The sequence below is a fragment of the Lepidochelys kempii genome, chromosome 17 (assembly GCF_965140285.1).
Source record: "Lepidochelys kempii isolate rLepKem1 chromosome 17, rLepKem1.hap1, whole genome shotgun sequence".
In the NCBI taxonomy this organism is placed as follows: Eukaryota; Metazoa; Chordata; order Testudines; family Cheloniidae; genus Lepidochelys; species Lepidochelys kempii.
Genome location: NC_136396.1, coordinates 11767776 through 11783896, shown reverse-complemented (window position 1 = coordinate 11783896; position 16121 = coordinate 11767776). Strand labels below are relative to the sequence as shown.

Sequence of the window (16121 nt, the reverse complement as noted above, 5' to 3'; positions counted from 1 at the left end):
AGTGGACAGCATTGTGGGTTTTTCTTTACATTGGTGTGGGAAAGTTCCTCAGGCATTATGCACCTGATCAACCTGTGCAGAATGGGTACACTTCCAAGACATACCGAAAGGTAGTTAGATACAGCTGCTCAAAACTACCCTGCACTTAATCAAAATAGAGAACTCTAGCTCCTCACCTGCTGTAAGGCAGCATTGCCAGCTGAGCTTCAAGAAGAACAAGGAGAGGGGCAGGATTTGACCCTATATTCCAAAATGTGGGATCTTTGTCCCTTAGTTACACACCCTGGGCAGTCCCCTTGATTTTAATTAATTAGTCAAAACCTATAATCGATACTCAATGCACATAAAGCATTTGTAAGGAATAGCAAGAACAAACATTTCTCCCACTTACGAGGTGAATGGTGGTTGAGGTTTTTCTTAAAGGGGAAGGGAGTCTCAAAATAGAATTCAGCAAGACATCACTAGAATGAAAAGTCTATTTTGTCAAGGATCAGTACATACAAGTAAAACTTCAAATAAAAACCCTCCCCTGGTTTAAAACAATAAACCTTATCTACTTTTTAAATCCAAATAGGAAGGGGTTCCACCCCATTGTTAAAGTTTTACCTTTTCAACAGTCTGGTTTGTCAACAGGCAAAAAAAGAGTTAATCTCAATTTAAATATAGATGGGGCAGCATTCGTGCAGGATTGCTTACAAAAGTTGGACTTCGATACCAATAGAATATTTTAGGGAGAATGAAGCAGGACAGTGATAGATTTCAGATGGCTACAATATTAAGTGGCAACAGAATTCACACAGTCAAAGTTTAAAAATTCTAAATGTCAATATTTTGTAGTGGCACACTGACAGATTAAGTAAACAAGGGGGGTGTCTTTAAAGCATTCTCTTTAGAAAAAAGCTATCGGTCAAGGAACAGCATTGGTGCTGAGTTCTAGAGGTTTATGGAAAACACACCTCCTTTGCTTTGTTGAAATGTTAGAGAATTAATATTTTTGCTAAACTAAGATTACCTCTTATAGAGCCTGACCTTCTTTTGCTATAAAAATGTTAAAGCTATTAGAAACACTTAACTAGTGCCACTGCACAAAATTATGTTAAGCAACAAGTGTTACTTCCAACTTTAGTATATTAATTGTTAGTGTCTTCAGTTGTGTGTACATGTTCCAAGGGCAATATTTACCTCAGCTGTTGATGTCTTATAGCAGTAGCATGAAAGACAAATGAAGCCCTAACTGCTAACAGTTAAAATGGAATAGTTACATTAGTCAATCAAACCCTGTGAACTGTATGGGGTCACACATTCTGACTTCAATCACCTAGGATTTATCTACACAGGCACATTCAGGAAAGCTAATCTGAATAAACAAAGGCATGGACTAGTTAGATTCCTGTGTGGTCACGCTCATTCAGAATTAAAGTTGCCTTGATTCTATTTATCTTAATTCACTTTGGCAGTAATTTCTTTAATTCCAGTGTCACTCTGGAGTAACTACAGAATTCCGATGTCAACCCACAGTAACTGAAGTCAGAGCCTGACACCACTTTGTATACTATGGTTTTGGCGCACAGCATAAAGTCTTCAAAGGCCATTAAATCCCACTGAAATTCATGCACTTTGGAAAAGCATAAGCTTTGGTGTTTTTTCAGTTTTCAAAACTCTGTAGAAATTTAAGTCCTCAACATCTCCTGGGGGAGGTATAGGAAGCAATTATTCCAATTTCACAGATCAGGTGTCAGACACAGATGCTATTGTCTTTCCTTAAAATCATTCAGTAGTATTTAATCTAGCCCTAAAGTTCAATTCAAATTAGACAGGCATCGTCTAGTGTAAGTACTGGTTAACTGAGTTCAGTTTACTGTTCCATTGTTGGGCAATACCATAGGGGTTTTCATGTGATATACTTTTTAATATCATCCCTGCACCATTGGCAGAAGTCCATAGAAGGAAAGACCTGAGCTGAATTTAAAGGTAGTATTTTAAAAAGTTAATGGCTTATTCAAAGCACAGTCAAAAAGACTTAAATCCAAAAAGAAAATACACCCCTCCAACTCCCATAGATAGTTAATCCTTCATTTGCTCACACATTGTTAATACTGTTTAAGGCCATCTCCGTCCAAGTGCTGACTGCATGCTGGAGCCTCCTTGCACGCCGTCTGAAAGCAGATTGGGAGAGTTTCCGAGACCGATGCACAGATCGCAAGTTTTGTGCCATTAGATGCTGATAATTTGATATCATTTGTTCTCTGTGGAGAATAAAGGAGTGCAATTAATACAACAGAGTAAATGGCAAGGTTAAGTAATTGGTAATTCAGTATATATATAAGCTGCTGGAAAGTGGGCAGAAGTCAGAAAACTGTGCCTGGTATATTGAGCAGATTTTATGAAGGCCATTAAAAAAAAATTCTCACTTCAGTCATATTTTATCCGCTATGATGTGTGGTCAGCAATAGCAGCAGACAGATTAAGCAGCATTATAGATTAGGAAAAAAGAACATTAATGGGGATGGTCTAATTTTGCTTAAATGTTTAACAAATGTTATATAAACAAGGGAGTGTCTAACGTAGCTTTTACATCAGTGGTTGTTTTGTGAAGGGTGAGGGAAAGTTTAAACAAACAAAACAGACTTTGTCTAAGTAAATTTATCTGAACAGGGCCTATTTGGAGGAAAAACTCCAGACTCCTACTCATGGCTATTGGAGATCAGAAGGTAGAATTAGTCTCTATCTTAGAGTTGCTAAGTATGGTACCCTCTTACCAACATATTAAATTATAAAAGTAATGGGCTTTTCCCAACAGAAAGAGAAGATTTTCAAGCCAGCAAGTGAAGGTGTGTAAGTATGCAGTAAAGTGAATTGAATTGCTAGTGTGAAAGTAGCATGCATTACCATGGGAAGTAACATGCTGAATCAACTTGTCATTTAGCAGTCACAGTCCCCACACTTTCTACCATGCCATGCTACGGGCATTCACTCCCCAGAGTGTTCTTGTTTGTGTATTTGTTCCTAATTAAAACACCTACAGCAACTCATTGCCCCTTTCTCATTAAATAAAAAAAATCCCACATACAAAGCCTTCAACACAACGGTGTAAATATTTAAAGATGTCATAGTGCAGCTTGAAGTGAAGATAATTTAAGCATTTAAGGAATTCCCATAGCCAATCTGTTAATGGGGAGGTTCGGAGAAGTGATGCTGAAGACAGAATGTTCAGAAATTTACAGTGGAGAACCTTGCTTGTTCCAGAGCCACTTATATGCAATTGCGGTATTTAAACAAGATGTCAACTGCTGCTACTAAAGCAGCATTGTCTTAACAGTTAGACATTAAGAATGGTAAAACATACACATAATTAGGCAAGTCATAGGAACACTTTTCTGACATGCTTTACGTTGTTAGTGAGTAACTAGTGAGAACTGAAGTGACAAAACATTAGATGTTTTCTGGTCCGGGGTGAGAAAAACAGCTATTTGCACAGAAGTCAAACTATTTTTTCAGTGCAAACCCACATGGGGCTCTGTGACCTATAATCCACCAACTGAAGCTGGGTTTCATGGCTGCACTGCATTACAACTGCAGTTAAGAGAGGCATACACAACACTGGTGACTTTGAGAAAGCAGCCTGTGGTTCTGTACATTAATTAGTAAGTTGTTTTTTTGTTTTTTTTTAAAAAGGTGCTCAAAGTTTTGTATGTATTCGTTCCCTTGAAAACAGCAGTTTTTCTCCATTCAGCCACATGCAAGTGAAGTAAGTACATTCAAAGCAAGCTTAAGAACAACAACTTTACCTCGTTGGTACTATCTTCAGTTACGAATGAGAGAAACTGTCATATCGCTAACAGATGGAAGAATGAATATTAGGAGTGAGTTACGATCATTTAATTGACACATGGCTCTTTTAGGATTTTGGCAACTTACGTCCACACCTGATCAGCTAAAAGTGTGACCGATATGAAAAAATACGATTGGGGTAGAGAGAAATAGTTGGAATTCTGCAGGGATTCCACAAGCCTTTTTCTGGGGCAAGTTATCTGGGACAGTTGTTCTCAACCAGGAGGCTGCAAGCAGCTTTCGGGGGCCAACCAAGCATGGCTGGCATTAGACTTGCTGGGGCCCAGGGCAGAAAGCCAGGGCCCCCCACCCTGCTTGCTACCCCCCTAACACTGGGCCTGGCTTTTATATGAAGAAAACCAGAGGTGGGCCATGGAAGTTGTTTTTTGGGGGTTTTTTTTTGGGGGGGGAGGGGGATACAGAAAAAGGTTGAGAACCCCTGATCTAGAAGATCTGTAGTGCTAAGCTACATGCAGATGCTTTTGTTATCTGCAAGACAGGGCCCTGTAGTCTAGATATAGTCCCCTGATTATGCAGAATTTGTAACCAGATCCAAGTAGAATTAAGCTGCAAGATTTAGGCTTAATTCTAAGAGTTCTTTAAGCAGAACTTGTGAAGGTTTAGGAGATTACTGTGGCATCAAACTTTTTAATTTGAAAACTCTTACCACACTGCACTTTGAAGATGCTGATTCTAAAGGAGGTAATTATTACAAAAACACAGCAATCTCTCACATTTCAAAAGCTTCTCACATTAGGAACTAAAATTCTTGCACAGTAATTCTCTTACAAAAGAAAGGTTCCCAGTAAAAAATCTTGATGTGGGGGATGGACAATAATAATTACAGAATAACTTTATCTTGTTACCATTTTGATGATCTCTGTGAAACGAATTTGACCCTCAACACTTCAAGCCTTTCAACCTGAAATCTAGTTAATTTCAAAGTGAGTTAGGAACAGCTTCAGTGAATACACCTGCTCCCAGGTCATCCTGCCACTTTAAGTTATTTTCCTTTTTTGATAGGGTTTTTCTTTCCCACAATTGTGTGTGGAAGACCCTCAACTAGAAGAGAAGATTGTGATAATAACTATACACACTTGTCAAACGCACAAGCCAAACTAATCCTAGGTGTTACTTGGATCTGAATCAAGTTTTCAGGCAACATTCAAAGAACTTTATTGACATGAAAGTCAAGTGCCTATACAATAAGATTCTAAAAAGCCTCTATTGGCCCCATTCTCGGCTATTAACCCACCTAGAACTGCTGCAAGGAGTTACCATGCAAGATACAGTATCAGAGAACCGAGTGTGGTGAGGAGGATTCTGATTTTTACAGCAAGCAGCATGTAATCAAGGAGAATGTTTGTTACAGGCTTCGGTGGAGCTGCGAGCTGGTCTGCAGATGTCTGTACAGAGTCTTAAAGCAGAGAGGCTGCATTACAGTTAAGGCGTTTCTATTGCTCTCACTCATCTTGATTATGAGCTGCAGTGATCATTGACTCAGGATTGGAGAGGTGAATCTTTGGTGATACAGGTAGCATTAGAGAGGGGAAACAAACATCTCCCCCAATCTCAATATTGCTTACCTCTCCTCTCTCACAATGACATCATCAAACACCTGAGAAAGACGTTTCAGGCGGCGAATTCCCATAGAGACTGATTCTAACTCGCAGTCAAACTCTCTGAAGGGAGAAAGCAGCATGCAATTAGAGGATTCAAATGTTACATAGGTGATCTAGCCCAGCTCCCTACCACTTCAGAAGCATCTTTACAGTATATACCCTAGTGCTTGGTTCGGTTAATTTTTAAGCCTCTAGCCACAGGGTTCTATCTCCCCATCCCAACGTTCAGCCTTAATCATGCCTTAACTCCATTCACATCGCATCTAGAAAAGATGGTCTCATAGCTAAGGCACTGGACGGGGATCCAGGAGGCATAAGTGGAACTTCCAACTCTGTCTTCACCTGATACCTTGGGCAAGGCACGATCTCCAGGCTTCATGAAATAATACTTTTTCTCCCCACAACCCTTTGTCCACTCTCCACGGCAGGGGGCCATATTTCTGTTTGTACAGCACCTAGCGCCACAGGAGCCCCAGTTCTGGGCCAAGACTCTAGATACCACCACAATACAAAATACATAATCTTGGGGAAAAGCAGAGCAGAATGAATCGATAGCTAAGTGATTTATCAGACAAATAGCATCAATGCAGAGTTTAGAAGGTTAACATTTCTTTAACTCAAGCCAGACTTGAGCTGGCATAATTACAGGATATAAACTTAACCTCACCCTCCCACTGGATGGGGATGGTGCAGGAGCGCTCATTGACCCGTCATCATGCAAAATTAAGTTTCCATGGCCTAATTTTATGCCGCGCTCTCTCTCTGTGTAAATAGGGGCACATAACTTTATTACCTTCCTAACCATAATAACAGCACATTGTTTCAGTGGGAAAGATTAGTAGTGCTCAGCTGCTGTCTCTCAGGTAGCCAGACACTCTAGTCACAATAATAAAACAGCAATAGGAATTTACAAATGATGGCAGCTTGCCTCTTTCTGCTGGCAAGCATAGGTGATGAGTACGGGCTCTTTAGAGCAGCTGCTCTCCTTGATCTCCGGAGAGGGACAGCTTCTTTTCCAAGCCAGTAAGAGAAACTCCTCCATTCTTTCCCCACCAAGCTCTTTGCAGATCTGGATGAAAGAGAGGCTCTCTTGCTGGACCTGGGGCTGCAACTGGGACCAGACAATGGGGTGGTCATGGTGGCCAGCCTATTCTTCCGACTAGGAGTTCGAGGTGAAGTGCTTCTCTTCTTGGCAGAGCTAATGTTGCCACTTCTCCTTGCAGGGGCTTTAGCTGGAGAGATGACTAGAGACTGCGTGCGATTTTGGCAGGACCTCTGTATTTTCTGCAAGGCAGACATATTTGGGATTATGAATTGCTGTCTACAATATGCCAGCCCAACAAAATCCAGCACGTGAACGATCGCTCTCAACCCCAGCTACAGTTCTTAGAGCCAGGCTTAGGCTAGGGTGGATGCACGTCTCTCATTGCTGCTAAAGCCTCTTCCCTCGGATAGCACTGAAATAGAGCAGCGTGCTTCATTTGACCCATTAGTCTTTGGGATTGATCCTGCTCCCACAGGAGCCCTGGACAAAGTTCTCATTGATTTCATGTGGAGCAGGATCAGGCCCCTGCCTTTAGAACCAGTTAAAGATTCCTTTAAAACTGAAGGCCTTCATTTAGAGAAAGAAAAGCAGCACAAACAAGCTTCCCTTTGCTGCCCTGCTAACATACCTCAACCTGCAGGACTGTCCCCTGGCCTTCAAGTCTACTTGCAAACTATGAGTCATAGCAGCAAGCCGGTTGTGCTCCTGGCTAGCAGCATTTCCTAAAATAGCTTGTGCAACCTAGCATAGGCTGCATGAAAAATTCAGCAAAACTCCCCACTGCTACAACTCCAATATTGCTGGTCCCATGAGACAAGTGCCCAGGCCTGATTGGCAGCCTTTACACAAGCAAAAACTCCTTGCTGCCAGTGCTTGGCATTTCATCTGCAAAATAAGCTTAGAGTTAGCAGGAAACACTTATTCCAGGTTCTTCCCCCTATGTGCATGCCACTATAGAAACAATTCATAGTTAGCAAGAATACCAAGGTCTTGCCATCTGCTTAACATATGGGGGCTAGTGTTTTGCTATTTCTAAAGCTATTCCCAGGATTTCCACGGCTTCTCTTTGCCTCAGTGAATTTAAAAGGGTACAAAGACTGTATGTTGCAAGAGAGCTGCTGGAGAAGTCTTCTTGATCTAGGTCAAATGGAGGTGAAGAACTGAGACTTTACAGATCAAAGGATTAAATTCCAGCAGGATCTTCAGGGATGCTATTTGATATTTTCCCCTTCCCACTCCAAACTAGAGCCCTGAAACCTGACCTGAACCCAAAGGGACATGTGTCTGAGTCAGGTCAGAAAACAACCTAGCTCTCTCCGGGTCAAGTCTGCCCATAGGTAGTTGTGTGCCCTGTTCCCACTGACCACCGCTGTCTCTCAGCACCATGTAATGCGGACCCAGGTGCTGACGAGTTGCAGGGTCCTTCACTCTGAGCACAGAGTGTAATGAGGCTGTGGCAGCCGGCAGGAGAGGGGCATGCAGCCACTGCCATGCTGACCCAACAGGCAGGAGGCGGACGGAGCGTGAAGCCCCCCGCCAGGCTGAGCTCCAAGGACAAAACGCTGGTGCACGTTCATGGTTGGGTCAGAAAACGACAAGACACTTGGACTTGGGTCAGCAATTGGCTAATCGGTTTTAGATCAGGCTTTAAAAATTAGACCTCTTCTCCATGTGCAGTCTAAATAAGGCTGTACATTTTTAACAGCCCTGAGCTTTAGGAGTTTCCATAAGGTAGGTCTTTGTGAAACCAGTCAGTCCAAATTCAGACTATATATAAGTGGGTGATATTCTACGGCATCTCCTCCCTCTGCCTCCAAATACAGTATAACTAAAGTCCCACATTTCCCTCACCCCTGAGCTCCAAGGTTTCCATAAAGCATGTTCTTTTGAGAGCCCAGCAAATCCATTAGTTTAAAAATAGTAAATGGAGGAGTCCTGGTAAAGTGTTTCTCTATGGATGTCCCATGTCATGCAGAGTCTGGGAGAGGGAAAGCGGTTTTACAGTTGCTGGAGATTTTGCTCAAAACAACATGACCAAGACTTTTTTTTTTATGACACTTTCCCTTTTTGCTATGGCAACCAGCAAGCTCGATATTATAAAGCATTTACTAGTTATAAAATACAGCTACTATGTCCGGCAATAAAGCACTATGGCTGAAGAGTGCTGTATAAAAAGAGCTAGGTATTATTAGTCCTGAAACAGGACACCAGGCTATGAACTGAATTGCCATCCATAGTACATTACAAGGGTAATTACCTGGGACACTGTTCCAAAGGCATTTTTTGCTGTTCTTGTGATAGCCCGGAGGGTTTGTCGCTTCTCTTTCGCTTCCAGACTTTCCCAAGTTGGATTCTCACTGAGGTTTACCTCTACTTGCTTTAAGGGCATTCGCTTTCTCAGAGACATGCGGAGGGTATTGAGAGAGCTTGAAGAAGGCTTCTTTCTAAATTTGTCAGGCACTGGGCTCTCATTCTCAAAGTCAGCCAGTAGCTGGTGGCTCCTCCAGCCAACTGTAGCCCCGACACTTTGGAACACGGATGCCATCACTCTTCACTTCTTGGAGTAGTCTTGCTTCTAAGGGGATCAGACAAAGCTGTGAAAAATAATGCACCAAATGAGAACACAGCCCCAACACAAGTCAATCCAGATGATAAAGGATAAACATATTGCACAGCACAGTCAACAGGTTGTTGAAAAGGACCCACCCTCATTTCCCAAATCCCCTCCAAAACATGAGACCAGCAAAAAGTACCAGGCTGAGCATCCTTGATTGGTTTAACAGGAAACTGTGTCCATTTCTGTAACTCCCCATGGTTTTGTGTGTGTGGGGGGGGGGGGGGGGGGGGGAAGAAAGATGTAAACAGGAACTTTTCCCCAGGTGTTCTGTACAAGACTGAAATTGGAGGAGGAAACTGGTTAAAGCTCTGACAGCTTGAATAGAAGTGATTCATTACTAGTCAAACAGTATTTTGGGCTTCTATTTCTATTCGGTGAAGTTTCCAGTCTTTCACACCACTCTGATTTTACATTGTCCCCCACAGGCCCATTATCCCTCTACTTTGCATTGCCAGCTACTGACATCAGCCCCAGTGAATCATAAGACCGAAGCTTACTATAAAAGACTAAAGATATGAATACCCTATAATGGCAAGAGTTTGTTATGTCCGTCATATTGAGATTACGTCCTACATGTGGAATTTGGGCTGATTAGATCACTCCCTTTTGAGGTACCAGCTCATGCTTAAGTCACAACTGCAGTGGCGTGCACACACAATGGAGCGGGAATGGTGTTACCAGCAAAAGAGATCTGCTACAGGTTATAGTTAACCATGCATTCCTGATTTCTGTACAGTAGCTTGCTCAAAATTATTTGGGAAATAATCTTTAAAATTACTTTTACGCTTGCTAATAAGCAAGCCACCCATGGTGACTTAATGAACTGTGTCAATTCATAAACACAGTTTAGAAAAGCCAGGCGATTGCATCCAAATGTGATCGGAGATAAAACTGAACTAGCTTTCTCAACACCTCACTGCGTATTAATAAATGCACTGTAGTGCGTAAGCATGATGTCTTAATGTAGGAGTTCTCCATTTTTTAAAAACATGCTGCACATCTTAGAGTTTCTTGCAGATACTTTCCCACCCATACAGTGTCTTCTGGACCCCATCCCCTCCAGCTAACATGCCCTCATCAACTGCAGCACTTGGTTACGTGAAACAGGAATAGCAGAAAAGCATTTAATATTTTTAGCTTCTTTCAATGCAGTTTTGCACATTGGAATGAGGACTTACCAGCACCATGTGATCAATCAGCTCTCCAGAAAGCTGTTTGATAACCCGTGCCTTACTTAGAGACCTCACTTCAGCAAGCCATTAAATCTTTGCTGAGAAGCGGTGATAGACCAATTTATTGTGTGCACTCACACAGTGGAGTGCGAAGATGAATGAAGTGCAAATCAAAGGGCCTCTCCTGTTATATTCTGATTCTCAAGAAGGATAGAAGAGTCATTGTCCCAATGGGTATTGCATGTTATTGTCTTTGCACAGTAGCTGGAGAGTGTAGCAAGTTCAGTTATAACCTGCTACTAATAAAGTGTAATCAGCTTCTAAAAGGTGCAGTGTCTGGGTGTTAAAAAAAACAACAGACAGTTTCAAATCACTTGATAAAATTTAACTTCGATTTTCCGACAGTAGCTTTATATACACCTCTGTTAAGTTCATGACCTACTCTCTTCCAGGATACACACTTCTGTACCCAGTGCTGTTGTCAAGGATCCTTCCCCACTCTGAACTCTAGGGTACAGATGTGAGGACCTGCATGAAAACCTCCTAAGCTTACTTTTACCAGCTAAGGTTAAAACTTCCCCAAGGTACAAAATTATTTTACCCTTGGATTTCCACTGCCACCACCAAACTTTATCTGGGTTTACCGGGAAACGTAGTTTGGACACGTCTTTCCCCCCAAAATTCTCCCAACCCTTGCACCCCACTTCCTGGGGAAGGTTTGGTAAAAATCCTCACCGATTTGCATAGGTAACCACAGACCCAAACCCTTGGATCTTAGGGCAATGAAAAAACATTCAGTTTTCTTACAAGAAGACTTTTAATAGAAGTAAAGGAATCACCTCTGTAAAATCAGGATGGTAGATACCTTACAGGGTAATTAGATTCAAAACATAGAGAATCCCTCTAGGCAAAATCTTAAGTTACAAAAAAGACACACAGACAGGAATAGTCATTCTATTCAGCACAGCTCTTTTCTCAACCATTTAAAGAAATCATAATCTAACATATACCTAGCTAGATTACTTACTAAAAGTTCTAAGACTCCATTCCTGTTCTGTCCCCGGCAAAAGCAGCATACAGACAGACACAGACCCTTTGTTTTTCTCCCTCCTCCCAGCTTTTGAAAGTATCTTGTCTCCTCATTGGTCATTTTGGTCAGGTGCCAGCGAGGTTACCTTTAGCTTCTTAACCCTTTACAGGTGAGAGGATTTTTCCTCTGGCCAGGAGGGATTTTAAAGGGGTTTACCCTTCCCTTTATATTTATGACAGCTGTCTAATACAGCTGTGGCCCTGTGTATCAATCCTTCTGTTATTGTTCACTGAGTGTCTTGCAACAAACACCAGAAGAGTAGTGAATATAAGTGGTGCAAATGCACATCTCTGACTGGGGTTCTCTTACCCTATATGATCACCACTGGATGTGGGCAACAAATAACCCCACAGCTTCTTCCTCTGCACTCACACAAGTTCAGTCTCTCCATAATTTCAGTTATTTACTGTTTATGTTACAATAGTAAAAAGAAAAAAAAAATCTTAGAGGCCCACTGTCACAGTTTTAGGCCAAAAGGGACCCGCAGATTATCTACTCTGATCTCCCATGTATCACAGGCCACCAGCACCCGCCCATTAAACCCAACAACTGAAATTAGACCAAAATATGACAACCTACAGGAGACTAGATTTATGCCACAGGGACCTAGGGAAATGATTAAATGAGATATTCCCAGATAATCTTGGCAACTGACCCGCACCCACATGATGCAGAGGAAGGCAAAAAAAAATAAAACATCCTGATGTCACTGCCACTCTGACCTGGGGAGAATTCCTTGCTGGCCCCACATCTGGTGATCAGTTAGACCCTGAGCATGCAAGCAAGAACCAGGCAGCCAAGCGCCTGAGAGAGAGAATGCTCAGTGTCACCTCAGAGCCTTGTCCAATGTCCTATCTCCAGCTGTGGCCATCTCTGAGGCTTCAGAGGAAGGAGATCAAAACCCACTCCTCCATAATGCATTATGTGGGGCAATGAGGCGGGGGATGGAGAGAATCCGTTCCTGACTCCTGCAAATGGCTGGCTGAATCCCTGGTCCCAAAAACCCATCCTTGAGGAACTCCATGACTAACCTCTCTCCAATCCAATTCACCTTTCTCCAAAACCTATAGCTTTCTCCCTTTTACCCAGTTCCTTATCCACCTCACAATTTTTGTACTAATCCCCAATAGTACCTAATTTAACTAATTAGTTCTCATGTGGTACTGTGTCAAATGCTTTACTGAAGTCCAAGTGTATTATATCTATTGCACTTTCCTTACAAAAAAGTCAGCTATTTTCTCAAAGAAGGAAATCAGGTTAGTCTGGCATGCTCTGCCTCTGGTTAACCCATGTTACATTACACCATTTACAGCAGAGCCTCAGACTTACAAACACCAGAGTTACAAACTGACAGGTCAACCATACACCTCACTTGAAACTGGAAGTATGCAATCAGGCAGCAGCAGAGACCAAACAAAAACAAAAAGCAGGAAATGTAGTACAGTACTGCGTTAGACAAACTACTAAAAAATTAACGGAAAGTTTAAAAAAAAGATTTGACAAGGTAAGGAAACTGTTTCTGTGCTTGTTTCTTTTAAATTAAGATGGTTAAAAGCAGCATTTTTCTTCCGCACAGTAAAGTTTCAAAGCTGCATTAAGTCAATGTTCAGTTGTAAACCTTTGAAAGAACAACAATAACGTTTTGTTCAGAGTTACAAACATTTCGGAGTTAAGAACAACCTCCATGCCTGAGGCATTTTTAAATTCTGAGGTTCTACAGGACCTTCATAAACTCTCTCTCAATTTGTTCTAGACCCTGAACAGACACACAAAATCTGGAAGAGCTCGCAATAGAGGATCAAAAGCAGACAGGGCAAGTAATCTGTAATCAACTCACAGATTACACCACAGCTTCCTCGCTTTTATAGAGTACTTTGATATCTACAGATAAAAGGTAGGTCTGTATCATTATTCCACATTTTATAGATAGGGAAACTGAGGCACAGAGTGGGACATCACCCACAGTCATCCAGATGCAGGAACAGAACCCAGCATAGGTGCTAGAACTAGGGGTGCTCCCGCACCCCCTGGCTTGAAGTGGTTTCTATCATACACAGAGTTTACAGTTTGGGTCAATGGCTCTCAGCACCCCCCCCCCCCCCACATTGTTCTGGAACCCAGCTCTCCTGAGCCCCAGGCCAGGTCTCTACCCACTCCACATGAGCAGTGGTCAGCAAATGCATTGTTCTACCTATTAGCAGGGACAGTGGCAGTGGGGCGGGCCAGGGGGAAAGCAAGGGATGGGGATGCTGACAAGGGAGGGATAGCTCAGTGGTTTGAGCATTGGCCTGCTAAACCCAGGGTTGTGAGTTCAATCCTCCAGGGGGCCATTTAGGGATCAGGGCCAAAAATTGGCCCTGCTTTTGAGCAGGGGGTTGGACTAGATGCCCTCCTGTGGTCCCTTCCCAACCCCTGAGATCCTATGATTCTAAGGGCAGGAGGAAGGGGCAGAGAGGGAGCAAACAGCCCACCAGCAAATCTGCGGCAGGCAGGGCACGCTGCAGAGGCTGATGACATGGCTGGGGCCCAGGGGGCATGCGTGGGGCCCATGCCCCCCACCTCTCCCTGGGCCTGAAGCGTTGCCGCGGAAGACCACGGGTGAGGCGCCTGCTCGTGCCCAGCCCGGCCCTGCCTTTGTTCCTGGAAGGCCCCGGGCTTGCAACACTGTAGCCGCTTCAGCTTCCTCCCCCGAGCCCCCCAAGCAGCCCCCCCCCCGCGAGCCGCTGCCCACCCAAGGCTGCCCCCCGCTGCAGCAGACTCACCCACCGCTCCCAGCCCGGCCCCGCTCGCACCAGCAGCTGCCCAGCGCCTCTTCAGTCGCCTTTGGGTTTAAATTGCGCGCGGTCTCCTTCCTCCTCCAGGATTGGCTCGCTCCCGTGCAATGGGGGAAAAAGCCACCCCCACCGCTGGCCTGCCCCCCGAAGAGGAGGGAGCCCGTACGCCCCATGCGATCGGCTGCGGCGCGCCGCGGGGGAGGGCGGCTGGGATGCGGCCCTGCAGCCCTGTCTGCAAGCGCTACCCGGGCTGGAGCCCGTCCGGGTGGGTTTGGGTTTGCAAGCACTGCGATTAGAAGAGCCCAAGAGGGGACTGTTTTGTGCAATGATCATGCCACGCCTTGTAAGCCTCCTCCCCACTCACTGCTTAATACAAGGGGCAAGCCTTGCAAGTAAAAAGACACAGGAAAACGTGTGTGTGAGTGAGTGTAAGAAATCCCACCCCTGTGCCCAGGTTTCCCCTCCAGGCTGTTGGTATGGGCCCCTGGTGCTGGACCTTAGTAGGAGACAAGAGGAACATTGGTTCCTTGAAGAAAAGGAGGACTTGTGGCACCTTAGAGACTAACCAATTTATTTGGCAGATTGTATTCGGTCCTGCTTTGAGCAGGGGGTTGGACTAGATGACCTCCTGAGGTCCCTTCCAACCCTGATATTCTCTGATTCTATAGCAGGGTGGCCTATTGCCTGCTTTCACTGAGTGGGGAATGGCATCTGTCTTTTTCAAATGGCACTAGCCACTACTGATCCCTTGTGCACCCGCTCTGTAGCTCAAAACACTGGTTAACGGATGGATTCCCCCACTGTACAGACACAAGTTCCCATTATCTGCAGGGTCCAGTTATGAATAATTAAAGACAACCATGAACGGTTACAGTCTGCTTTCTGCGCCTCACCTATTTAGATCAGAACTGGTGGGGGGGTGGGGTGGAGGACATATTTTGAACAAAAGCTGGCATAAATACTCAGTTCCTAAATGCAGGGATCATGAAATTCTCCCCCCGCCCCCCTTTACAAGGGCAGGATTATTAACACCAGTGTCCTGGCCAAACTCCAGTTTAGCTTGTTCTACTTCATACCTAAACTCCCACTGCTCTTTCAATTAGGGAAGATGTTCTTTTCTTACCCATGAAACAGAGCCAACCCACAGAATCGATGTAAAACAAAAAGCTGTCTCTTACCGAGAGAAGACCAGGCATTAACCAGCTTTCACAGAAAGGCTACATCCTTACTCAAGCTACAAACACTGCAACACTCATATGACCAGACTACTACCAGCTTGCACCAGACCTCCTAATTAGGCCACCAGCTCCCCACTCATTAGCCACCCTTCTACACCTGCAGAAGACTTGAACAGTGAATTAACTCTTTGCCTGCTGGCCCCTCTGCACCCTCTCATACCTTTTGTGCAGCATTGCTGTGCACCGTTAAATACTTGCTCTGTTTCACCCCTGAGGAAGCTATGTTTTAGAGATGCGATCCCCGTATGCAGCTTGCAAAGCACACTGGTATCCATCAGGCTGAAAGCTGTTTGAATAACGTGTAAAACCACAGCCATCTTCATCTGCCCCTTCCCCAAACCTCCTCTATGCAGAGATTTGTTCTGTTTCAGACAAGAGTTGCATCTGACCTGTGCTTGAGATACGAGGGAGGTGGGGTGGCATTTGGTGTCATTTACCTGCATTCTGGGCAGTTTGGGCACAAGGCAGGGGGACAGGAGCAACAGTTACAGAAATGATGCAGTGGGAGCAGTGAGACACAAACCAAATTTACACATCTGCAACTCAGTTGCTGTGAGGATGCTATAACTTTTTAGCAATTTAAACCCACAGATGTGGTTTGGTGGTTGACAGTGACCTAACCCAGTGGTAGGTTTGTGCACACTTTGAATAATAAAGTGTCCACAATTTAACCACAAGCAGCACCTCTGGCCCAACTCAAGTATTTGGCTCCAAGACTGACACACAAGCTGG

General features: G+C 44.0%; 2 protein-coding genes across 6 annotated transcripts in view; one reads left to right on the top strand and one right to left on the bottom strand.

Annotated features, from left to right (window-relative positions):
* Positions 1–13190, top strand: part of PITPNM3 (PITPNM family member 3) — a 357638-nt gene extending 344448 nt beyond the window's left edge. Inside the window, exon 21 of the transcript XR_013634779.1 lies at positions 13131–13190. The gene's annotated coding sequence lies outside the window, so the exon portion shown is untranslated. The remainder of the gene's footprint in view (positions 1–13130) is intronic.
* On the bottom strand, positions 463–14334 carry PIMREG (PICALM interacting mitotic regulator). Of its 5 annotated transcripts, XM_073315273.2 has the most exons (6): positions 14140–14334; positions 8756–9092; positions 6382–6737; positions 5418–5513; positions 3789–3835; positions 2158–2246 (listed from the first exon to the last, which is right to left on the bottom strand). In XM_073315273.2, exons 2-5 carry the CDS (start codon positions 9041–9043, stop codon positions 3805–3807), a joined length of 771 nt encoding a protein of 256 aa, XP_073171374.1. In that variant the 5' UTR covers positions 9044–9092; positions 14140–14334; the 3' UTR covers positions 2158–2246; positions 3789–3804. The 5 variants fall into 5 exon arrangements, with proteins under 5 accessions (XP_073171369.1, XP_073171372.1, XP_073171370.1 ...); XM_073315268.2 differs by lacking the exon at positions 3789–3835 and having other exon boundaries at positions 463–2246; XM_073315271.2 differs by lacking the exon at positions 3789–3835 and having other exon boundaries at positions 463–2246; positions 8756–9073.
* Between the last annotated feature and the right edge of the window lie 1787 nt (positions 14335–16121).

Excerpts from the sequence above, each read along its gene's own strand:
- PIMREG (XM_073315268.2), bottom strand. The coding sequence starts at position 9,043 with ATGGCATCCGTGTTCCAAAGTGTCGGGGCTACAGTTGGCTGGAGGAGC. Across the intron at positions 6,738-8,755 it reads CCTTTGGAACAGTGTCCCAG|AAAATACAGAGGTCCTGCCA; the intron begins GTAATTACCCTT and ends TCTGCCTTGCAG. Across the intron at positions 5,514-6,381 it reads ATGCTTGCCAGCAGAAAGAG|AGAGTTTGACTGCGAGTTAG; the intron begins GCAAGCTGCCAT and ends TTCTCCCTTCAG.